The sequence below is a fragment of the Pristis pectinata genome, chromosome 2 (assembly GCF_009764475.1).
Source record: "Pristis pectinata isolate sPriPec2 chromosome 2, sPriPec2.1.pri, whole genome shotgun sequence".
Classification (NCBI taxonomy): Eukaryota; Metazoa; Chordata; class Chondrichthyes; order Rhinopristiformes; family Pristidae; genus Pristis; species Pristis pectinata.
Genome location: NC_067406.1, coordinates 50,194,167 through 50,218,470, shown reverse-complemented (window position 1 = coordinate 50,218,470; position 24,304 = coordinate 50,194,167). Strand labels below are relative to the sequence as shown.

Genomic DNA, 24,304 nt, shown 5'->3' with positions numbered 1-24,304 from the left:
CATCAGGCCAGATCTTGATGTCTTGGTCTCCTTATGCCCAGGTGCCAAAGTGCTCTGGACTCTATAACTATGGTTTGGATGACTGATGCTATGGGGAAGCTCTGCTCCAGGAAGCTTTAGCATCTGGCAAATCCCCATCCCAGCTTTGACTATCACAGTTTAATGTTTTCAAATGCCTCTGACATTAAAATTGGAGAAAAAAGAATGAAAACATAAATAATTAAAAACAGTAAACCTTACTAAAGCTAGGCTTGGGAGAAAAGGGAAGGAAATTCCCTTTTGCCTCCTCTATTGCCACCTTGCAAAAGAAAGAAATGGCATGAAAAAATACTGGGAATTGATATCAAAGAAAATCTAAAGTTATTTTGTTAGTACAGAAGAGCAACAGGATGACTGAGAATAGAGTGGGACTCATTAAGGAATTGGGGTGGAGCGTGTTGGTTCTGTTCTTAAAGAACAGTTCGCAGTTGTCTGTGTAAAAGAGGGTGATGATACCAATGTAGTTAAGAGGAAAGAGGAGTGTGAAATAATGGTTAGGATAAGCATTGTAAAAGATCAAGTATTAAGGAGTTTAGCTGCTTTGAAAGTGAATTAAGTGCCCAGGCCCAGATGAAATGTATTCCATGATGAAAGGAGGAGGAAATTGCAGAGGCTTTGACAATGTTTTTTCAGTCATCTCTGGTTACAAGAATGGTGCTAGAGGATTTGAAGGACTCCAGATATTATATTGTAGTTTTAAAAAGGAGGGAAAGAAACTGAAAAGTTAAGGATCATTAACATCAGTATTGGGTAAATTATTGGAATCTATTCTGAGGACAAACTTGCACTGAAGAAAGTAGAAATTAATCAGGAAGAGTCAGTGTAGTTTTGTTAAGCAAAGATTGCATCTGGCTAAACTGGTTGAACTTTTTTGAGGAGATAACAGGGAAACCAGATAGAACAGTGATTTTTTTTAAAAAATATATATTGTTTAGATGGATTTTAGCACATTTTTAATGTCTAAACTTTTTTGTGGCGGCACAGTAGCTTAGCAGTTAGCGTGATGCTATTACAGCACCAGTGATTGGGGTTCGATTCCTGTCGCTGTCTGTAAGGAGTTTGTACGTTCTCCTATGTCTGTGTGGGTTTCCTCCAGGTGCTCCGGTTTCCTCCCACATTCTAAAGACGTACGGGTAGGTTAATATGGGGGTTTAAAATGGGTGGTGCAGACTCGTTGGGCCAGAAGGGCCTGTTACCATGCTGTAAATAAAATTCAAAAAAATTTAATATTGCCTGCTGGTAAAAATAAAGAGCGTATTTGGAAGCAAAGGTTAATGGTTGACGATTATTCTTGTGGGCTTCTGCAGGACTTAGTACTCAGTCCCTTGCTTTTTGTACTGTATGTTAATGATTTAGACTTTATCATCCTTCCCACCCCCCCCCCCCCCCCCCCACTCAAGACATTTGAAGATGATACAAAAATAAGCCAAGTGGTTGACAGTGAGGAGAGCATTGTATTGTAAGAAGAAATGGATAGTATTGTCAGTTGGATAGAAAAGGTACAAATGGAATTTTAATCCAGAGAAGTCAGGTAATGGATTTGAGAAGGTGCATCTAGGTGTGAGGATACAGAATAAATGGGAGGATATTGAGGTGCAGAGGAATGAGGTACATGCCCAGAGGACTTTGAAGATGGAAGGTTACTAAGTTGGTCAGAAAGGCACATGGAATGATTTTCTTTATTAGCTGAGGCACAGAATATAAGAGCAGAGAGATTATGCTAAAGACTGTGCACCGTGCCAGTTTGACCACAGTCTAGTACTTGTGGTTCAAGTCACTACATTGCAGGAAAAGTGTGATCGCACTGGATGGGGTTCAGGGGAGATTTACAGGATGTTGCCTTTACCAGAACGTGGTAGTTGTGAGCAAACAATGGATAGGCAAGGCTTGCTTTTGTTGAACGGTAGAGAGAAGGTTTAACTGGGCAACAAATTTGGACATGGCAAAGCTGACTTTACAGAGCTCTCAGAAGTATGGAGACTGGTTTTTAAATTGGAAGATTTGGAAACCAGCCAAGCAACAGCTTGATCCACCCATATTCCTACCTTGCAGATAATCCCTGGGTATGTTCTGTTCCACTGGCAGTACAGACCCATTATAAATGGTGATAAAATGGTAAATGAACAGAAGGTTGTAACCTTGGGATCCTATGTATTTTCAGCAATAGTCTTACCCCTGATGCTTATCCTTGGATCTGCTGCATTGTAGGCTGAGTTTCATAAATCACTGACCTTGTTTGCCTGAGGTCACAGTGCCTTACCCAGGAGCTGTTCACAAAAAATGGAGGAGCAAGGTCATCTTCCTTTTGCACGATCCTGTTTTCTTTTTAATTACTCCAATACTGGCTATCGATTACTAAGGCTGGAATTCCCTCTACATATCATAACTCTTTTCCCTCCTTTTACAAACTCCTTAAAACTTCTCATTTTAACAAGCTTTTAGTCCTCTGCCTTAATATCCCCTTTTATGTTCCTGTGTTTTACTACATCATAGACAGCAAATGCATATTGTTGTATAGTTCTGAAGTCATGAATGTACATTTTTAAAAGATCAACTGGTGAAGTTAAACTGGCCTTCCTAATGGTTGAAGCAGCAGATATCTTGCATGATTCAATTTTATAAGACTATTAAAAGTAGTAAAACTTTATTTTACAAGTAATGCACAGTCTAAAAATGACCATAAGCAACTGCTTCAATATTTTGAATTTGTCCAAACAGGAAAGTTACATGAGGGAACCACTGATCCAACCAGCCAGCGTGCATTATTGAAATACTTCCTGCATTACGAGCCATATAATTTGTTAAGAGAGGCTAAGACCTTAAGGGGAGCTAGAGTTAAGCAAAACTAGAAAATTCCTCAGTGATGGAAACTACAGGAGAAGATTAAGATGACTGTTGCCCCAGGAAAAAGCAGATCTAGCAGTCATTTGAAGGAATGTAGTAAATTAGCATTCACTCTACGTTCCACTGGGTCCTCACACTGGGGAAAACAAGAGCTGACAAACATCCAAACCAGCTCTACCTTGTCATAGCTTGTAAGCATGTTCCCATCCATTTTGTTCTTTCTATGACATATGCAAGCATGTGCAATTACTCACTTTGGCAGGAAGAATAACAAAGAAATATTATCTAAATGGTGAGAAGCTAAGCTCTTGGGATGCAGAGGGATCTGGGGATGCAGAGTTGTGGTGACTTTCTAATAAATCACGATCTTACTAAATGGTGGACGGGCTCGAGAGGCTGAATGGCCTCCTCTTGCTGTTTGTGTACTTATCGTGTTAAGTTGAGAATTTTTTTCTTTCAAATCTGGCCTGTACAACACCCAATCAAATCATTCTTAATGGAGACACCAGAAACTGCAGATGCTGGAATCTGGAGCAATAAGCAAGATGCTGGAGGAACTCAGCAGATTGGGCAGCATCTGTGGAGGGAAAAGGAATTGTTGACATTTTGAGTTGAAAATCTTCTAGACAAATCATTTTTAAGTCTGTGCTTCTCCTAAAGTTAACACCTTCTTTGAACTGTTGGCTATATTGAGTAGCCTTGCATTTTTTTTCTGTCAATTCTAATAGAACTGGCACATCTCCAGTAATGGTGTCTCTTCCCTCCCTTGCACTCTTGTTATTGAAATGCTCCTTGGATCTGTATTTGGTGCCTTTATCTAAATGTTTCATCATAGTGACATTTTGAAATGAATTTGCGCATCATGGATGAACCCCAAGTATCTAAAATTAGGGAGACTGAAGACATCATCTGCCACGTTGTCTGTCCTTAATTTCTTTTTCTCTTGGCCATTGAAGCTAAACCAATTCATTCAAGTTTTCAAACATATCCTCACACCAGTATTATTTGTTTTCATTTTTGCCTGATCATTTCCACCAATGTAAGCACCTCCCTATTTAATACAGGGGTTCCCTCGGTTACGAGTGACCTGACTTGGGAAAATCTGACTTTATGCAAATTCTTCCATGTAAAACATTTTTCAAGCTAGTAATAATAAAATGTTGCATGGCATTCATTAATGACTTGATATAGTGTATATTCCATTTGTTGTGGTGAGTGTTATGGTGATTATTCAATGAAATAAAAGAATTATATCAAGAGTTCAATACCATCATACCCTCAGTACTAATCAACAAGCTTCAAAGCCTGGGCCTTTGTACCTCCCTCTGCAACTGCATCCTCAACTCCCTTATCAGGAGACCACAGTCAGTGCGGATCAGTAATCACAGGCACACTCATGGTTGCGTGCTTAGCTCTCTGCTCTACTCTCCCTATACTAATGGCTGTGTGGCTAAGCACAGCTGAAACACCATTTATAAATTCGCCAATGACACCACTTTGTTGGTAGCATCTCGGATGGTGCTGAGGAGGTGTGCAGGAGTGAGATAGATTGGTTGAGTGGTGTCAAAACAACAACCTTGCACTCAATGGCAGCAAGACCAAGGAATTGATTGTGGACTTCAGGAAGGAGAAGTTGGGAGAACACATACCAGTTCTCATTGAGGGGTCAGCAGTGGAAAGGGTGAACAGCTTCAAGTTCCTGGGCGTCAACATCTCAGAATCTGTCTTGGGCCCAACACATTGATGCAATCATGAAGAAGGCACTCTCGTGGCTCTACTTCATTAGGAGTTTGAGGAGATTTGGTATGTCACCAAAGACTTACAAATTTCTATAGATGTAGGGTGGAGAGCATTCTGACTGGTTGCATCACAGCCTGGTATTGAGGCTCCAATGCGCAGGATCGTAAGAGGCTGCAGAGGGTTGTAGACTTGGCAAGCTCCATCATGGGCACAACCAACCCCACCATCAAGGACATCTTCAAGAGGCAGTGCCTTAAGAAGGTGACATCCGTCACTAAGGATCCTCGCCATCTGGGATTTGCCCTCTTCTCGTTACTACCATCAGTGGGGAGGTGGTACAGGAGTCTGAAGACCCACACTAAACAACTCCATAATAGCTTCTTCCACCCTGCCATCAGATTTTTGAACAGTCTATGAACTACCTGGTTATTCCTTGCACTATATTTTTCTAATTTATTGTAAATTTATGCCTTTGCCCTGTACTGCTGCTGTAACACAACAAATTTTGCATCAATTGAGTCGATGATAATAAATCTAATTCTGTATGCAAAGCAATACCATATTGATTACTTTCAAAAATGGATAATTCTGATTTGCAGAGAAATCAGCTTATGGACTGTTCTCAGGAATGGAACCCTTGCATGATCCGGGGACTGCCTGTAAAAGCTTTCTTTATTTCTGATGGCTTACTCCAATGCTTTCCTAACTTATAACCCTTCATAAACTCCACTGTCCAAAATTCTCTGGTCTTCTCATTGTTTGATTGTCTGTTGCCAGTGTCCTCTCTGCTGACCTCTACCATCAATGTTTGGCATTTTAAAATCTTTATAGGTATCTCTAAATTCTCTGGTCTTGCTATACTCTGGCCCAGTAACCTCTATACCTATTTGTGCTTTGTGCTTTTTGCTATATTCTTGTTGTTTGTGGCTCTGCTGAGTTCTCCCATCTCTACTGTCTCAATCTTATTTAATTCATCTTTTAATTCCTGTCTTGGTTTAGTTTTAATTCCTGGTACATTCATGAAATGTCTCAGATGTTTACCGTCTTAAGTGTTATAAAAGTAGTTACCAAAATATTTTTCAGGAATGGGGAAAGGTTAGCACATCTGTTTACTTATCCTAATTTCTGATTGTGGCTTGAGAAACTCCTCCTCTGATTGCTACTTAGGTCAGTTAATAATTAACTTTCAAAATTGTTGAAGATGGAATCAAACTGTTGGGCCTAGAATATATATTTTTATTCTTCATTACTATATATGTCATAATTGTCCTGATCTTTGTATTACGTGTATAATTACCGATATTATGTATTAATCTGCATTAATTTGAAAATTAATAAACAGATTGAAAATGAAAAGATGGAATCAATGAATTCCAGTTTAGTATATCATAGAAAGCAGCTATTTGACTCTTAAGTCTGTGTCGACTCCGAAGAGCAATCCATATTTTTCTTGCAGCAAAAGAGGGCTTGATACAAATTGAAATTTGAAACCTGCTATTTTGATGATATCAGATCAGTAATGATCTCAATAGACTTGCTTGCCATGTCTATTACTACTTTGTCATTGATTTTGCAGTAATGCAGAATTAACCATTGAAGGAGTTAGTTTAAAAGAGTGTCAGTTTTTTTTTAAAGCAAATCAACTTTTTGATTTTCTTTCCTTGTTTTATTTAACAAGCATATGAATGTTTAAAAATTGGACAGTGAAAATGGGCTGTTCTTTGGCAACATGTTAAATGGACATAGTTCCTTTTTTTGGATTAAACTAACTTCTGGAACCTGCTGTGATATATAAAATTCATAAATAAGATGCTGTGGTATGTGAATGTCATATGGATGCTGTTACAATTGAGTCCAGTGTTTAATAAAAAAAAATCTTTTGCACTAGGAGGCAAATTGAGTTTCAGATTGACTCCTAATCCACATCTATGGAAGACGTTTTTCTTCTTCATTAATTAAGGCACTTAATGAGTATTGGTTTTATTACACAAGTTTAACTGAATGGATTTATGCTAGGATCTTTTGGCCTTGCTGCATTTTCCTCCAATTTTGTCTGCTTACAAAAAAAGAGAATTCAGCATTCTAAATGACCAGAACTACTCCTAGTTGTCATTTACCACAGTGAGGTGAGGTACTGTTCACAAGCAAAGTATGAATGTAGAAATCAATTGTGAAAGTTGCAGTCTCTGCATCTGATGGAAGTGAATAGAATGTTAAAATTTATAACCAGATTAGAATATGCATGTTTCGGCAATAATGATACCACATTTGTGATGCATAATTTAATTTTGGGCAGTGTGTTTACAGCAGAAGTAACACAAAACACTGCACTTGTCAGATGTTGCATTGACTGCCTTTAATGTCCTAATTTATCCTATGTGTGCAAATGGACAAACATTAACTGTGCTACAGGGTGGAGGTAGGGGCAGGGATGTGGGGAATGTTCAGTTAGATGACTGAAAGCTTTCCTGAAGAGGTACAAGATGTGTCAGAGCAGTTTAGGGAGGCAGTTCGGAGCAAGGACAAGTATAGCTGCTGCTGATGATGATACAGGGTAAGTAGCAGGTGACAAAAGCTAGAGCTGTGCAGAGTTAAATAATTATAGGGGTTGTGAGTGAGTACAGATCTATTGCATTTATTGTAGTATTAGACATGGAGGTGTTTGAATGTGAAAATTTTAAAACTGAGGTCAGATTGGAAGATACTGGAGTTCAGTGAATGCAAGTGAGATGGGAGAGTGCAATTGTATGCATTAATCTATTGGGGAGAGGAGAGGTTTAAATTAAGAAAATGTTCATACATGTTAACTTGTGAATCTAGAAACTATGTGAAACTGCTAAAGACAACTTTTTTAGGACAATTTTTGAAGTGATAAACTGCATTGCAAAATATTTATCTCCTTCACTTCAGCTTTTTTTGGTAAAAATCTACCAATCAAGATAATACAAGCAACTCCTGCATTCCAGCAATTCAGTAACAGAAGTTTGCCCTTACGGGATTCACAAATCCGCTACCAAAAAAATCAGGTATGGAATAAAAGTTCACTTATGAAATTTATGTGGGGGGAAAAACTATAAATAATCACAAATGTAAATTAATTTTTTTCAACTCTTATTTCTTGACCCATGTGTAGATGACATGGCTTTGTGTTACAGAAAATCACGATGCAGGTGGTTTTCTAGGAACACAACACCTTTTCTCTTCTCTTCTTTCCTCCCCATCTCCCCCCAAATGCAGGGGTTACCTGTTGATCCAAAATGCAATTTTACTCAAAATGCAATTATTTGATGCCTGGTGAGATTCTTATGCTTTCTATGTATATGTTATTGTTGTATTGGTACTGCTTTCTTTAACTGCCTTTTTATTCACAATTTATTTGTCTGTCTAGATGATATAGGACTCCAGACAGCTGCAGGAACAGAAGCCAATACAAAAACACTGTACTGCACCAAATAAACTAAAATATGGCTGATGACTTCGAGCCTTTGTTGTCTGCTGTCGTTGCAGATAAATCACCTGATGTTGAACATAAGGAAGGCAAGCCAGAATCAAATTCAAGAAGGTAAGGTTTAAGGAAGCATTTGTTATTGGCCAAATGGCAACCTAAATATTTTACTTGGGTGAAAAACAGAATTTGCAGTGCACAACTGTATTTTTTGTTTTAAAAAAAAATGCAAATACTAGGATCTTGTGTTTTATTTCTTTAAACATATATAATTTAAAACCTAAGCTGGCTAGTAAAGTGTTTTCGAGAAAGCCTTTTTCCACTCTCCTTTTGGGAAGAAACTATATTGAATGGTTACAAAAATCATTGCAATCAAGATAATTGTTTTTTTTCCTCAATAGGACTTCACAAAATACCAGTTATTCACATTGGGTCTTGGCAGCAAGTGTTGTAACTCATCAACTGTAGATGCCAATGTTGAGATGATCTTCATGCCCAGTCATCCTATCTAGTAATAGAAAAGCAGTCAGCTGTAGGAACTTTGGCCAGGTTTTCACCTGCTGAGCACATTTATCATTCTCTCAATTAATGCCTCATCTGTGAAAAGTGCTAACTGGGATCAAACAAGTGGTTTCTTTTGAGATTTTCTGAGCCATACTAACAAGTCATAATACTTATTGTTGCAGTGTGAGACTGTCTAGGATTCTAAGGGTTAGATTTAAATCAATTATATTGCCAAAGGGCATGGGACTTCCTGGGTTTCACAAGTTAGTGTTACACCACATGGTGTGTTTAAGCACTCTGGCATCCATTCCATTTTATTGTACATTGTAATTTTTTTAATAGGGGATATTACAATCTGTTTTCTTTCTTTATTTTGAAATTAATGTGTATTGACTGAATTTTTAAAGAAGTCTTGTATGTGATTAGGCATTGTTTGCATCTGTTGGATCTGTACCATTGAACAATAGGTTGCTCTCAGTTTGAAGCACAATGAGTTCTCCAGAGTTCGGACTAGTAAAGAAAATTGATGTCCTTGCATGTGACTTTTGTGTTAAGCAATTGTCTAATGTTTTTATTTGTGAAAACATTACTTATATTTATTTGTTCCTGTGACCATGTAATAAAGTGTAATCTTCTGTCTTGCCTTTAGACCTTTCTACGTGCCATGCAACAACCTCTATGGCAACACACCCCCACAAGAGCAGATCACAGCAGAAGCTTCAGCAATGAACAGCCGTATTCAGTATTATAGCAAGTTGACCACTACACACCAAACATTGGTAGTAGTTTTTTATTTGCAAAGAAGCTTTGACAAATTTTATATGCCTGAATTCCTTCACTCTGTGCACTTCTGTCACCTTTTTGGTCTCCTCTTCATTCACTTGTTAGGAAATAAAAACCTAATTCCCACTCGTGATTTGGTGAATTATCCAGTCAGTGGTGATTCATTCAGACTAGATGACTTTTTGTTTTCTGTGGTTTGGTGATTTCACAAATCCCTAACAGGGCAGTAAGAAAAGAAATTGACCTCTCTCTCTTCCTGTTTGCATGTTGTATGTGCATAGATGTTGGATGACTTTGGGTTTAGGGCTACTTGTAATATGATATTCTATGGAAACTTGATATTGTTGGGATAATTCTGAGAAGGCTGATAAAATTGAAAATGAATAAATTTGGAGGAGAGTGGAAGAGGAAGGAAAAATTGGGAGCAGGGGAAAGGTGTGGAAGCCTAACTAGCATGAAATAAATCCCAGCTATAAAACGTATTCTGTGCTGTTCTTTTATTGCTGCTATTGGACTGTACACATTTATATAGTGTTATTGATGTGAATATACAGCACATAGTGGCCATAAAATTAAAATATTGTGGGTAACTATAAAATGGGGTGCCAATCAAACAGGCTGCATTTTATTATTTGGTATCAAATTACTTTGTTGTTGGAGCAAAACATTCAGGCAAGTAGGGAGTATATTATAAACAAGATGTTCCAAAATAGGTGATGGAAAGACTTCCAGAAGTTGGGAGGTGAATGACTTGCCACAGTGTGCCCAATCTCTGATCTCCTTTTGCAGTTATAGTATCTGTAGCTGGCCTAGTTAAACTTCTGGCCAGTAGTGACTCTGAGGATGTTGATGATTAGGTACTGGATGATGGTAATGCTGTTGACAATAATGGAATTGGACCATCTTGCTGGAGAAGCTGGGAATTGTGTGTTGTAAATGATACTTGTATAAATGTTGTTCAGGTCTTGCTGCATGTGGACATGGCACAAAAAAAACAATTGTGACACACGCGTGTGCGCACCCCCCCCCACCCCTTGTGCAAATTAAAATGTGATGAAAGGTTACTGACATGAAACATTGACTCTGTTTCACGCTCCACAAATGTTGTGTGACCTAAATATTACCAGGATTTCTGGGGTAGTTTTTATTCCCGTTTTCCAGCATCTGCAGTTTTCTTTGTTTTTGCTTCATTTTCTTGAGACATCTCAAGGTCCCATCCCGTGCAATACTCTAATGGTGTTTGATAACGTGCTGCCAAAAGCTGCTTCTATGGAAGATGATTTTAGTTTTGCATTGAAATTTATTTCTTTGTATATTTTTAATTAATAAAGAAAAATAAACAGTTTGTGGCGACTCACCGTCTAGTCGGACGAACCGGCTCGGCAGTCGGGTCGCGCGGCGTCGGAGCGACGAGGCCCAAGATGGCGGCGGGCCTCGTCTTTCCGAGCGACAGGGAGAACCCGCGCGCGGGAAAGTCCTGATGACGTAGGACTTACGTCATTGCCGGTTTTTTTTGGGCGGGAGTTTTTTTCCCTTAAAGGGCCCGCACAAGGCGGGAAAATAAACCAGTTCTGTTTGGCAATCCTCCGAGTAGAGTCTTGTTTTATTCCGCGGTAGCAACTGCTACAAGTTAAACCTTTTCAACTATGGTTGGTGAACCCAGTCAAATGAGCAGAACCATGCCAGATGCACCAGCTACTGCTAGTGTAGAGCTAAGCTGCCCACATCCACCTCTAATGGGTTCTGTATTTCTGTGGTGCAGCATGGGGGTCTGGAAAGTGCTGATGTGTGCTGCAGCTCACAAGCAGTTCTTTATGAAACCACTGGATAGCCATCATTGAAATTAATTTTTTTTTATCTGGTGCCACAAATGCTATTGTTCAGATAAGGAAAATACTTGCTAAAAGTGGTTAGGCACTTCAGCACTGTAAAGTACCAAGCCAACCTCACCTAGTCCAATCCAAACGCATGTATAGTTGAGTTAAGTAACCTCTATAACTTTGCACTGCTCCTGGCATGTTTTTCTAAACTCAATTAAACTAGGGTTTGCTATCTTCTCATTGCTGTTAGAGTTGGGGAATTGCTGGGTCATGAGTTTATAGCTTCTTATGGAATGCAATTCTGTTGTTGTTGGTCCACAGTGTCTTGTGCATGCCCACTTTGACGCCACTAGACCTCTTCTGAATCTATCCTATTTAACAGAGCACACTGGAGAACATCCTCAGTGTGAAGATAATTTTTCCTGAAGGTCTGAACTCGGGTCACTTTCCCTTATATGAAGAAGGACAAATGTATCTCTGACAGTGATGTGGTAAAGTTGTTTTTCAGTTGCGGCAGGGCTTGCATGCTATAATGGGCTACAAAACCAAGTTGGGCAGCATCACTGACAACAGTGCATCCCTTCCCGATTAAGTTTGACATATTCTATGCATGTTTTGAACAAAGGGGATTGGAATGTCACCACCCACCCTGACAACCTCCCAATGCCCCTGAACCCACAGTCACCATTGCGGATGTAAGATCAGTCTTCCAGAAAGTGAACCTGTGGAAAGCACCTGGCCTGGATGGTGTCTCTGATTATGTCCTTGGATCCTGTGCAGATCAGCTGGTAGGGGTATTTGCAGACATTTTTGACCTCTCCCTGCTTCAGTCTGAGGTTCCCGTCTGCTTTAAGAAGACCACTGTCATCCCGATACCTAAGAAAAACAAAGTAAAGCGCCTTAATGACTATCGTCTGGTGGCTCTGTCATCCACCATGAAGTGCTTCGAGAGGCTGGTCATGGCACGCATTAACTCCAGCCTACCAGATGACCTCGACTCACTGTAATTCGCCTACCGCCGAAACAGGTTACAATGGATGCCATCTCCCTGACTCTACACTCCTCTGGAAGATCCGAACAGTAAAGACACCTACGTGAGACTATTGTTTATTGGCTACAGCTCCACCTTCAATACTATAATTCCAAGCAAACTAATCACCAAACTCTGAGACCTCGGACTCCACACCTCCCTTTGCAACTGGATGCTGCTGGCCCAAATGGCAAGATAAGATTCAGAAAATAATGTAGATATGGTGAATAAGGTGGATGAAGTGATATTGGATTTTTTTTGGATGAGTTGCAGACCAGGACAATTGTCAATGCACTGGATAACAGTGTGTAAAAGTGGATAAAAGTGAGGGATGATCAGCTTGGTTCATCTCCCACTGAGCACAGAACATTCCATGTTAATTAATGAGCAATGAAATTTATATAAAAAAAACATGGAATCTCCTTTGTCTATAGATTAAGATTTATTACTATATCTTACAGGTGCCACCTCGTCACGTAATTCCAGCTGAAGAGGAAATTTATGTTTACAGTCCTTTAGGAAGTGCTCTGCAATTTGAAAGTAGTATAGATGGCTTTGGAAAGAATCCCAGCATAGTCACTATGTATGTATAAATTGTACATTGTCTTGAATAATCTTGAGCATAATTGCTGTTATGCAAAATATTTTTGACTGGAATTTTAACAAAGGATCGGAATTGCTATTACAATATTTCATAAAACATAGGAGGAGACTATTTGACTCATTTGAGTCTACGGTGTCTCCCAGAGCAAATCCATCAATCTTATTTCCTTATTTCTCGGTAGCCTTTTCTATTTCACAAGCCCATCAACTCCTGCCACCTGATTTCCCCTGCCACTCACCTACATTAAGGGTAATTTACAGTAGCCAATTAACTATCAGCCATATTTGGAATGTGGGAGCAAGCCAAACCACTAGGGGGGAAATCCACTGTCACAGAATGTGCATCTCCACACAGAGAGCACTTGGGGGGGTGGGGAGGTCACTGTAGCTGTGAGGCAACAGTTCCACTTGCCACTGCACTTTACTACCCTGCAAACACGTCTTTGAACATAATATTGTTGATCACTATATCAGCAAATGACTCCTACTTTTGAAGGCATTTGATAAGTGTGCTTTAATGGTTGAAGAAAGCTAACATAACTCCTAAGAGAATTTTAAAAATCAAATTAATTTTATTCCTTTCAGATTTTCTATTTGGAACACTATGATGGGCACATCCATATTGAGCCTTCCATGGGCATTGAAGGAGGTTAGAAGATCCTTGTGCATTCCACTTTTTTTCCACCAATATTGTGCCATTGACATTTGTTTTGTTCTTGAACAATTGAAGTATTGCAACTCCACAAGCCATTCATTGATGCTCTGACTTCAGAAAATTAAATTTGTTCTTCCTCTTCCAATTTAGGCGGGATTTACTTTTGGGATTATCTTGATCATTGCAATGAGCATCCTGATGCTGTACTGTTGTTATCGAGTAGTGAAATCTCGACAGACAGTAGGTTTGTATTTTTATTATTTTTGCAAAAGCTTGTGTTCAATAAGAACAATAATTTGCACTGAGATGCAGGTAAATGTATCTTGCAGGGAACAGTTATTGTTGTTTGGGGTAATGTTGTTGTTATAGTGATGACTAGTATGTCTTGTAATTATTGCTACGTGTAATGCCTTGGTATCGAGTTGGTAGTAGCTTGTTGGCTAATATAACTTCCTAAGTACTTAACTGTTCTGATGTGTTTAGTGATATGCATTAATACATTAATACTTTTAGAATGCAAAATGCAATGCATATCTTTATTGGATACAAAGAGAGGAGATTAGTGATATCCATGTTTGTTAGTCACAGGGAATTCATGCCCCTATCCCTCAAAGATGACAAGGTCTTAGTGTAGTCATTTTAAGTAACTTGTAAATGATACAAATTGCCTTACTTGCTTTAGTAGATATGTGATCTGAAGTACACTTTTCAGTAAAATTATGCAAATACTTTCTATCTTTCAAAATGAATTTGCTCCAGTAATTAGTAACCAGTTTTGATTTTATTTTCATTTAGATTTTTTATTATTTACAAAATGTTCATATGGAAGTTTTTTGATTTCTTGCAAGAACAGGAAGGTTTTAGATAAAGGAAAATTATACATTTAGCATTTTTAGGTCAGCCAATCATATCAGCATCACTTCTGTCCTTTTTACATGCACATAGTTTTGAAACTAATGCTTGTGATCCACCAAATTGTGCTTTTGTAATTTCCTTGGGTGGTAGGTCAGTGTTTTAACATGCCAGTTAGAGCACACATTTTAATTTTGCAGTTACTTAATCTCTTACATGGAGTTATTTGATTCAGTAAAATATTTTAAAGTCTCAACATGATTTAAAAAGAAAACACTTCTTGTCTCTACTATTTATTTCCTTTCTGCCACTGAGAGCACAAATAGTGAACATTAATTAACATTTCAGTACCATGCGTCACTGGGTGGGGCCATTAGCTCCTGTAACCAAGAGTTGTCTTTCCTTAAATCAACCTGAAGTTGTCCCAAAAAGGACATTTTACCAGCATGAAACAGACCAAATTGAATGTGGCTGAGAACCATTTAATCAGCCAGTCATGACTGCTGTCAAGTAGCACGTGTCCATACCTAATCACCCATACTCAAATGGTTTTGCTGGGATCAATTCCTTTCCGGACGTTGTTGCAGCCTTGATCCAAATGTGGACCAAAGAGCTGAATCCCAGAGGTGAGTTGAATGTAGAACATTACAGCACAGTACAGGCCCTTCAGACCATGAAGTTGTGCCAACATTTTATCCTGCTCTAAAACCTATCTAACCCTTGCCTCCCATGTAGCCCTCCATTTTTCTATCATGTGCCTATCTAAGAGTCTCTTAAATGTCCCTAATGTATTTGCCGCCTCCACCTCTGCTGGCAGTGCGTTCCATGCACCCAACACTTCTTTAACTTTTAAAAAAAACTTACCTTTGACATCCTCCCTATACCTTCTTTCAATCACCTTAATATTATGTCCCCTCATGTTAGCCATTTTCACCCTGGGGAAAAAGTCTCTGACTGTCCACTCGATCTATGCCTCTTATCTTGTACTTCTCTATCAAGTCACCTCTCATCATCCTCCTCTCCAAAAAGAAAAGCCTTAGCTTGCCCAACCTATCCTTATAAGACATGCTCTCCAATCTAGGCAACATCCTGGTAAATCTCCTCTGCACCCTCTAAAGCTTCCACATCCTTCCTATAATGAGATGACCAGAACCGAAGACAATAGTCCAAGTGTAGTCTAACCAGAGTTCTATAGAGCTGCAACGTTACCTCATGGCCCCTGAACTCGATCCCCCGACTAATGAAGCCAACACACCATACACCTGGTTAACAACCCTATCGACCTGCGTGGCAACCTTGAGGGATCTATGGACATGGATCCCCTAGGTCCCTCTGTTCCTCCACACTGCTGAGAGTCCTGCCATTAACCTTGTATTCTACCTTCAAATTCAATCTTCCAAAGTGCATCACTTCACACTTTTCTGGGTTGCACACCATCTGCCACTTCTCAGCCCAGCTCTGCATCCTATTGATGTCCTGTTGTAATGTACAGCAACCTTCTACACAATCCACAACACCACCAACCTTCATGTCATCAGCAAACTTACTATAAAAATCACAAAGAGCAGGGGTCCCAGAACAGATCCCTGCAGAACACCACTGCTCACCGACCTCCATGCAGAAAGCAGCTGACCTTGATCTTAAGGTCATATTTGACCTAATGTGGCATAAAGGATCCTTTAAGTCTGTGGTCATCAAATGTACAACACAATCCCAACAAGGTTCATACCTCTCAAAAATATCTATGCATATTGGACAACTACCTTCCTACCCCGGGGTGTTATCATTGGAGTTCTGCATGGCAGTATCTCCGAGGCCTCACTGCCTTATAGAGTCCTAGTCATATAGCATAGAAACAATTCCTCCAGCCCACAATGTCCATGCCAACCCACATACCCATTTCTACCAATTGCATTATCCAGCATTTAGTCCTTCACTTTTATGCCTTGGCAATTCAAGTGCTTGTCTCAGGAAACTCAAGTGTTGTAAGAATCTCTGCATCCACCACTGCCTCGTAGTGCATTGTGGATTCTAATCGCGTGTCCAGTGCAATCGTGTCCTTCCTATACAGTTTTTCGAGCAGAATTGTACCTGGTGCTCCAGCTGTGGCTTAACCAATATTTTATACTAGAACATCTCTGTTCCTGTATTATTTATCCATGCTAAAGAAGGCAAGTATTCTATATGCCTAAATCAACTTGCCTCCCTGTGCTGCTGCCTTCAGGGTTTCTTGGACATCTTCAGCAGAGTCCTTCTGTTTCTCAGTACTTCTAGGGTCCTACCATTCATTGTGTCCATGTTAGCCTTCCCAGTCTTGCTAAAATGCATCACCTCAAAGTTATCAGATTAAATTCCATTGGCCATTTCCCTGCTTATCGTACCAACTGATCAATGTCATCTTGTAGTGTAAGACCCTCCTCACTATCAAAAACATCACCAATTTTCAGTCATCTGTGAACATGCTAATCACACCTACTACATTCACACCCAAATGGTTATTGTATACATGGAAAACAAAACAGTAAGGGTTCCAGTACTGACCTCTGACATTGGTCACTGGCTTCCTATCACAAAAACAACCCTCCATCACCCTTTGCCTTCCTGTTACCAACCCAATTTTGGATCCAGTTTGCCAACTTGCCTTGGATTCCTATGGCCATTTTGCATTTGTAAGTTGTGTTTTTAAGTAAAGCAAGAAGGTTCAAGTTTACTTTGGCAAAATAGTTACACAAGCAATTTTTTGGTTGCAGTCACTGGACAACATTTGGAACAAGAAGTCATGACATGTATTTCATTTCTAATGGAATAAAATATCCATTGTCCATGGTCAGCAAACTTGTTGTAGCTGTCTGAGACCAAGTAGGAATACAGTCTTGACCTTTTGTGGGTTATACATTCCAGTGCTGATGCCTGCAGTGTCATTATCCAGTAGGGCAACAGTGTAGTGTCAGTGGGGGGGGGGCATGGGGTCCTTGCTATTGAACTGAACTGAAGTTTGTTAGCTGTTGGTCATAAGTCCTGTTTTGCTTACATAACTAAGGCTTGATTGTTTCCTAAAATGAATTTGTTTTCTTTCCCAAAGTTCATATCGATACATCAAGCTGGGAATTTCCTGATGTCTGTAAATATTATTTTGGTTCCTTTGGCCAGTGGTCCAGTCTTCTTTTCTCTCTGATTTCCCTGTTTGGAGCCATGATTGTTTACTGGGTCCTTATGTCCAATTTCCTTTACAACACAGGGATATTTATTTTCAGTAAGTAAGAAAGAAATGACATGTTTTCAATTTGGATTTTGATCTATGCAGTCCAGATCTGTTTGTTTCAAAATGTAAACCTTACAGTGACTGTAATACAGAAATGGTTTCAATTCTTATTTAAATTAAAATCTTAATTTCAGTCTGACTTAACCGATTACTTTGAATAATGTTTTATCATAATAGCAAAATAAATTGAGGTCAATCAATGCTTCAGTAGTTTGAATACAAATTGATTATGCATAAAACTTTTCAGCTATCCAGCAATTGGTGATGTGTGCTAGTCCAAGGAGTTATATGAAATTATGTATAAGAATCTTAATGATTGCATGGTCTCATCTACAATGTTTCACTTTATTTCTTTTTTTTCAGATCATATTCATAATGTGTCAGAAGTGAATCATGTTTTGAGTACAAATGGAAGTCATAAAGGTAGGATTGTTGGTTGATGAGATGTAATGTATAGAATTTAAATATAACCTTCCTGCATGTAACATGCACATTTATCTATTATTTAAAACGTGAGATCAATTGTGGTGTCATGTTCTTAATTTAGTGAAGTTATTTGTTAATGCTTAACACAACCTAATTGTGCTATGATGCTCATAAGTAAGAATATCATTTGTTGTTTGCATCTTCTTAAATCAATATATTCATAGCCAGAAAATGGGAGCTAAACGAGACCAAACTATCCAATGTCAGGATGATTTTTTTTACTGTAGGTAATATGACCTATCATAAGGTGGAAGAAGGATCTCAAATGAGAACTATGTTTTCGAAAAATATATTGTGTTAATGTGGAAGATTTGTGTGCTGAAGGGGATATTATTTAATCCGAAAATCTTTTTGTTGTTATTCAACAGCCTTGATATTTTAAAATAATTTGTAGCATAACAAAGCAAGCTCTTATCACAGACAAAAATTAGCCTTTTTGCTTCAATTTTTTTTTGATACTCAAGATCCAAATAAAACTTCACATTTAAAATTATTTTATCCCCATATACAGAATATTTTAAGTTGATCTTGAGTTTGGTGGGTGGGGGGAAGCATTTAAAACTGTGCACTTAATTACTAGGCTCATAATATGACTACAAATATGCACTTATTGGGTACTTTTAGCAGCAGTCAGTTGGGCAAAGTAGGTTGTTCCAGATGAATAAGAAACTATTTTGTTAGAATACAGTGATGAATAATTTTAAATTTGTATTCTTTTGACATCATACATTTAAGCATTAGAATGGTGGGGAAAAAAAACCTCTCTAGAGAGTTTGAGGTTGTACACAAGTGACCTACAGCTTTTAGGAAATAATAGTTTAAAGCACTGTGTGTTCACTGTTTTGCAAGAAGATAACTGGTAATTAGAAATACAATAGTACAGTGTTCCTAATTGTAAAAAGGATGTTTAACTTTTATTTCATTCCCTAGAAGAATTCAAATTAAACACCAATCATTAAAGCTCTGGAATCAGATTTTGAGGACACATTTGATTGGGAGCATTGTTTTCTTTCTCTCAGCACGATCCTAAATGAAATAATTAATCAGTCTCAATTTGCTCTCAATGATGGCAAATCTCATTCTTTTGATAATGCATAATCAATGTAGTTTGCTAACTAAAGCCCAACTTGCTTATCAGGATTTTCTGCTATTTTGGAGATGGTAAAAATTTTTTTTTTGTTACAGAACTAGTAATTCTGTATCATTCTTTGTTTCTGATTTCAGTTATTTGTCCAGACCCACCGGGAGTTCATGAAAAGAATTCCACTGACATGTCTGTCATCATAAGCAATGACACAGCCTTGCATGAGTTTCAGGAGTGGTGGAGCAAAACAAATGCTGTCCCTTTCTACCTCATTTTCCTTTTGTTGCCTCTTCTTGGCTTCAAATCTGCTTCATTCTTTGCAAGGTTCAACAATCTGGGTAAGTGTTCAATCAACTTCATGATGCAGCTTTCGGAACTGGTTGAGCATGAAGCCTTCTGTGCATATCTTTTCATTAAAATATTTTTAGATGAGAATGTTAAAATAATGGTCCTGCTAAATGTTGTAACATTTCCCGTGGAGAGTGCAGGCAAGTAAATTTGCTGATTTTAGAATTTAATACTGATAAAGGATGTATGTTGAGATTTTACTTGATTTGCATTGCAATTATCTGAAAACCTTTTTTTGTTTATGGAGGTTATTAAAATTTAGATTTTAAGAGAAAAATTGGTTGAATTGCTCTCTGATAAACCACTCACATTCTATTTATATATTTGATATTGCTTCTAATTTTGTGATGAGAGTATCTGAGGTGGAAATTTGCTAACTTTGTGCATAATCACAAAGTTTATCAAATTTAAATTAACATTTAATTCTACTGCTCTCTATTGGGTGGAGGCACTTGATTACATGTTCTTTTCTAGATAATGGTTGCTGTTACAATTGCTGTTGAACTAATTTGTCATTGCCTACCAGAGCAGCATTTCCTCTAACCGTGTACATAACAATGCCACTTAATGATTTATAATTGAATTTCAAATGTTTGTGAAGATTTGGATTATGAACATATTAGCCACCAGCTGTCACCAAATGCTAAAAACTAACATATTTTGATCCCTCTGACCGCCTGGCTAATATTGACTATCCATTGTCAACTTTTAACCACAAAGTAAGTCAGATGTCCAAAAGTACTTCACTTTTTCATTAGGTGGAAATGTTTGGTAGGCGTGTTGTCTTAATTTTTGAAACTGTTGCACCTAATTGAAGTTCTACTGAAACCTGGACCTTTTTTAGTAAGGAAAGTAAGTGGATAATTTTTTGGGTACGACTGCTGAATTAATGAGCACTGTTAAACTACTGGTTCTCAATTTGGACACTAAGTAATAATTTATTGTAACGTGTTCTATATGATTAGAAAGCATGTTATTTTTGTTGGCAGTCTCTTTTCTCTGTGGTATAGAAAGGTATGGCATAATCAAGCTCTCCAGTATTTAGTTCAAATCACCATGAGTGAGCCCATAAGCCAATATTATTTTTGTTTAATGTCTACAAATAGAGTGAAATCCCTCTGTCTCCCATTCCATTTTCATGCTGATTGCAATGCTTTTTCAAAAAAAAAAAGGCCTTGGTAGCTGAGACTTGTTGAATTCTGCAGTTTAGTAATCACACCAGCAACATTGGACTGAACTCTACTGGATTCTGCAATCATTCATTGAAACCATTGGATGTCTAATAACAGTCTTCCAATGCTTATTTTGCAAAATTTAAGTGCATTTTAAATGTCCAGTTTTAGAAAGTTTTTGTATTTGCAGGTACAATTTCAGTTGTCTATTTAATTATTTTGGTCACGCTGAAGACAGCACAACAAGGATTTCATTTGGAATTCCATTGGTTTGAACCTGCAAACAATTTTGTAGCAGGTAATGTTTCCAGTAATCAGGTATTTCACTTTATTACAGTACGTTTATGGAATAGCATCAAATTATTCAGATATTTTCTTCAAATTAGAAGAAAATATGTATGAAATTGTTTGAGAACTTACTATTTGATTCCTCTTAATGGTAACATAGAATTATTTTTTAAAGGTTTTTCCAAAATTTCATATTCTTCCAGGTTAAAAATGCTTCTGGTCCTGATGCAGGGTGTCAACCTGAAACATCAACAGTTCCATTCTTCCCTCTTTTCTCTTCTACACCCACCCCCCCCCCCCGCGCCCAACAGATGCAATTCAACCTTGCTGAGTTTCTCCAGCAGACTGTTTGTTGCTCCAGATTCTAGCATCTGCAGTCTCTTATGTCTCTAGATGGGGTGAATGCACAGAGTTATTTTTTCCCCCAGGATTAGGGAATTGAGAATTAAGGGGAGATTTAATAGGAGGGGCAACTTTTTTCACCCAGTAGGTGATCCATATATGAAATGAGCTGCCTGAGGAAGTGGTAGAGGCAGGTGTATTAGTAACATTTAAAAGCCACTTGGACAGCTACGTGGATAGGAAAGATCTTGAGGGGTATGGGCCAAATGTGGGCAAATGGGACTAGCTTGAATGGGCATCATTGTTGATGTAGACCAGTTAGGCAAAAGGGCCTGTTTCTGTGCTGTATGACTTTAAAAATATTTTTAATCTTTTGCTGCATTGACTTAACTGGCAATGTCATTGGGGTTAATTTTTATCCTGATATATTTTGTACATGTTTATAATTCTCCATCTGAGGAGAAGTGGTTTACTGAGTTGCATGTTATACCTTCCCATGTGAGACCAGTTGTATGGTAAGATTGGATGAATTGTGTTGTCCTGCATTTGGAGGGCCAAATGACCTGAAATTTCTATACCAGGAGATGGTCAGCAAGGCATAGATGTCTCAGTGACTAGGTCACCCATGATGTACTGTTCAGCCTTGTCCCCAGAATGTCCTTATAGTCTTTGATAGGAAGAAAGGCTGTGGTGGGGTGGGGTCTTGCCTCCAATCAAAGTTGTTAAGGATATTCAGAGACACTTTTTAAAAACTATGATTTGAAGCAAACAATTAAGTAAAAATCTTTGGAAACAATTTTTTGAGATTGTAATGAGCAGAATAAATGAAAAAGTTGATGTATATTAGGACTTTCAGAAGGCCTTTCATTTGCACAATATGTTATTAAACAAAATCAGTGCGTTAGGGATGATATACTGGCATGGATTGAACTTGGATATGTTCAAAGTAATAAACTGGTCATTTTCAGTGTGGGAGAGTGAGAATGGGGTGCTGCAGGGGTAGGTGCTGGTACCTCACTGCTCACAATTAACACCAATGATGTGGATGAGGGGATAAAATGTAATTTGATACAAAGCTAGGTGGCAGTGTGGGCTGTAAAGTGGATGCAAAGGTGGATACAGACATCAAGTTAATGGACGAGGACATAATAGATGGAATATAATGTGGAAATCAAACTCCCTTTTTTTGGAAAAGAGAGATGGTGTTTTTGTTTTAAATGGTGATTGAAAGATGCTGATGTTCAGAGGATGTTCATGCACATGAATCATCGAAAGTTTTAATATGTAGATAGAGCAAGCAATTCAAAAGGCAAATGATATGTTGGCCTTCATTGCATAAGGGTTTGAGTTCAAGAATGGAAATGCCTTCCTCCAATTATATAGGATCCTGGTTAAGTATACATCTGGAATTTAGTGTTATAGGTCTGGTCTCTTTACCCTAGGAATGATACACTTGCTATCAAGGGAATGCAGCTCGATTCACCAGATTGACTCCAGGTTTAGAACATAGAAAGTAAAACATAGAACATTACAGCACAGTACAGGCCCTTTGGTTCACTATGTTGTGCTGACATTTTATCCTGCTCTAAGATTATCTAACCCTTCCCTCTCACATAGCCCTCCATTTTTCTATCTTTCACGTGTCTATCTAAGAGTCTCTTAAATATCCCTAAAGTATCTGCCCCTGCAACCTCTGCCAGCAGTGCGTTCCACGCACCCACCACTGTGTATTTTTAAAAAAACTCTCACCCCTGACATCCCCCTTATACCTTCCTCCAATCACCTTAAAATTATGTCCCCTCGTGTTAGCCATTGTCGTCCTGGGAAAATGTCTCTGATTGACTGTCCACTCGATCTATGCCTCTTCATCTTGTACACCTCTATCAAGTCACCTCTCATCCTCCTCCTCTCCAAAGAGAAAAGCCATAGCTCACTCAACCTATCCTCCAAAGACATGCTCTCCAATCCAGGCAGCATCCTGGTAAATCTCCTCTGCACCCTCTCTAAAGCTTCCACATCCTTCCTAAAATGAGGCGACCAGAACTGAACACAATACTCCCAACTGTGGTCTAACCAGAGTTCTATAGACCTGCAACACTACCTCGCGGCTCAAATTCAGTACCCCGACTAACGAAAGCCAACACTCCATATGCCGTCTTAACAAGCCCATCGACCTGCATGGCAACCTTGGGATCTATGGATGTGGACCCCAAGATCCTTCTGTTCCTCCACACTGCTAAGAGTCATGCCATTAACCTTGTATTCTGCCTTCAAGTTAGATCTCCTAAAGTGTATCACTTCACACTTTTCCAGTTTGATGCAGAGGGAGCGATTAAGCAGGTGGGGCCCAGAATAATGAGGTGGTCTTATCAAAATATACAAAAGCTTTGAGGCTTGACAGGATGGATGGGGGAGTTTAGAATATGGGTCACAGTCTCAAAATAATGAATTGTACATTCAGGATGGAAATGTTTTCACCCGGGGGTGGTGAATGTTTGGAATTCTCCACCCAAGATGTCTAGGAAGGCTTGTTTACTCAGTGTATTCAAGACTGGGATTGATTGATTTATTTTTTAGATATTAAGGGAAATAAGGAATATTGAATTAGTGCAGAATAAGGGCATTGAATTAAGAGATCAGTGCCAACATGTATGCCCAGCTCCTGCCACAGTTTGAAATGTAGAGAATTCTGACAAGGGATCTGCTCTGCTAGCTGTCAGATACAGAACAAGGAGTCAGTCTCGGGATTTGGGTAAGACATTTGGGAGGATGGTGTGCAAATAGATTCATCTACCACAGAATTCTGTGGAGGCCATGTTGCTGATGTATTTAAGAAGAAAGATTGCTAAATTCAAAATGCATCAAAGAATGTGGTGAGAGAGCAGAAATATGGTATTGAGAGAGAGGATCAGTCATGATCACTTTGTATGTCGGAGCAGGCGTGAAGGGCTGAATGGCTTACTCTTTGTGTAAATACTTTAATATTTATTTGTTTGTTTTAATAATT

The 24,304-nt window shown here is 38.6% G+C and overlaps 1 protein-coding gene across 6 annotated transcripts in view; it reads left to right on the top strand.

Annotated features, from left to right (window-relative positions):
- Positions 1–24,304, top strand: part of slc38a9 (solute carrier family 38 member 9) — a 36,726-nt gene that overhangs the window by 2,496 nt on the left and 9,926 nt on the right. For 3 of the 6 annotated variants that reach the window (XM_052010201.1, XM_052010198.1, XM_052010199.1), the window contains 10 exons: positions 7,534–7,649; positions 8,012–8,185; positions 9,222–9,351; positions 12,667–12,788; positions 13,394–13,457; positions 13,614–13,707; positions 17,398–17,568; positions 17,941–18,000; positions 19,288–19,485; positions 20,858–20,965. In XM_052010201.1, coding sequence (XP_051866161.1) covers positions 8,088–8,185; positions 9,222–9,351; positions 12,667–12,788; positions 13,394–13,457; positions 13,614–13,707; positions 17,398–17,568; positions 17,941–18,000; positions 19,288–19,485; positions 20,858–20,965 — 1,045 coding nt within the window. In that variant the 5' untranslated portion in view covers positions 7,534–7,649; positions 8,012–8,087. The remainder of the gene's footprint in view (positions 1–7,533; positions 7,650–8,011; positions 8,186–9,221; positions 9,352–12,666; positions 12,789–13,393; positions 13,458–13,613; positions 13,708–17,397; positions 17,569–17,940; positions 18,001–19,287; positions 19,486–20,857; positions 20,966–24,304) is intronic. The other 3 variants (XM_052010200.1, XM_052010202.1, XM_052010203.1) reach the window with 2 other exon arrangements.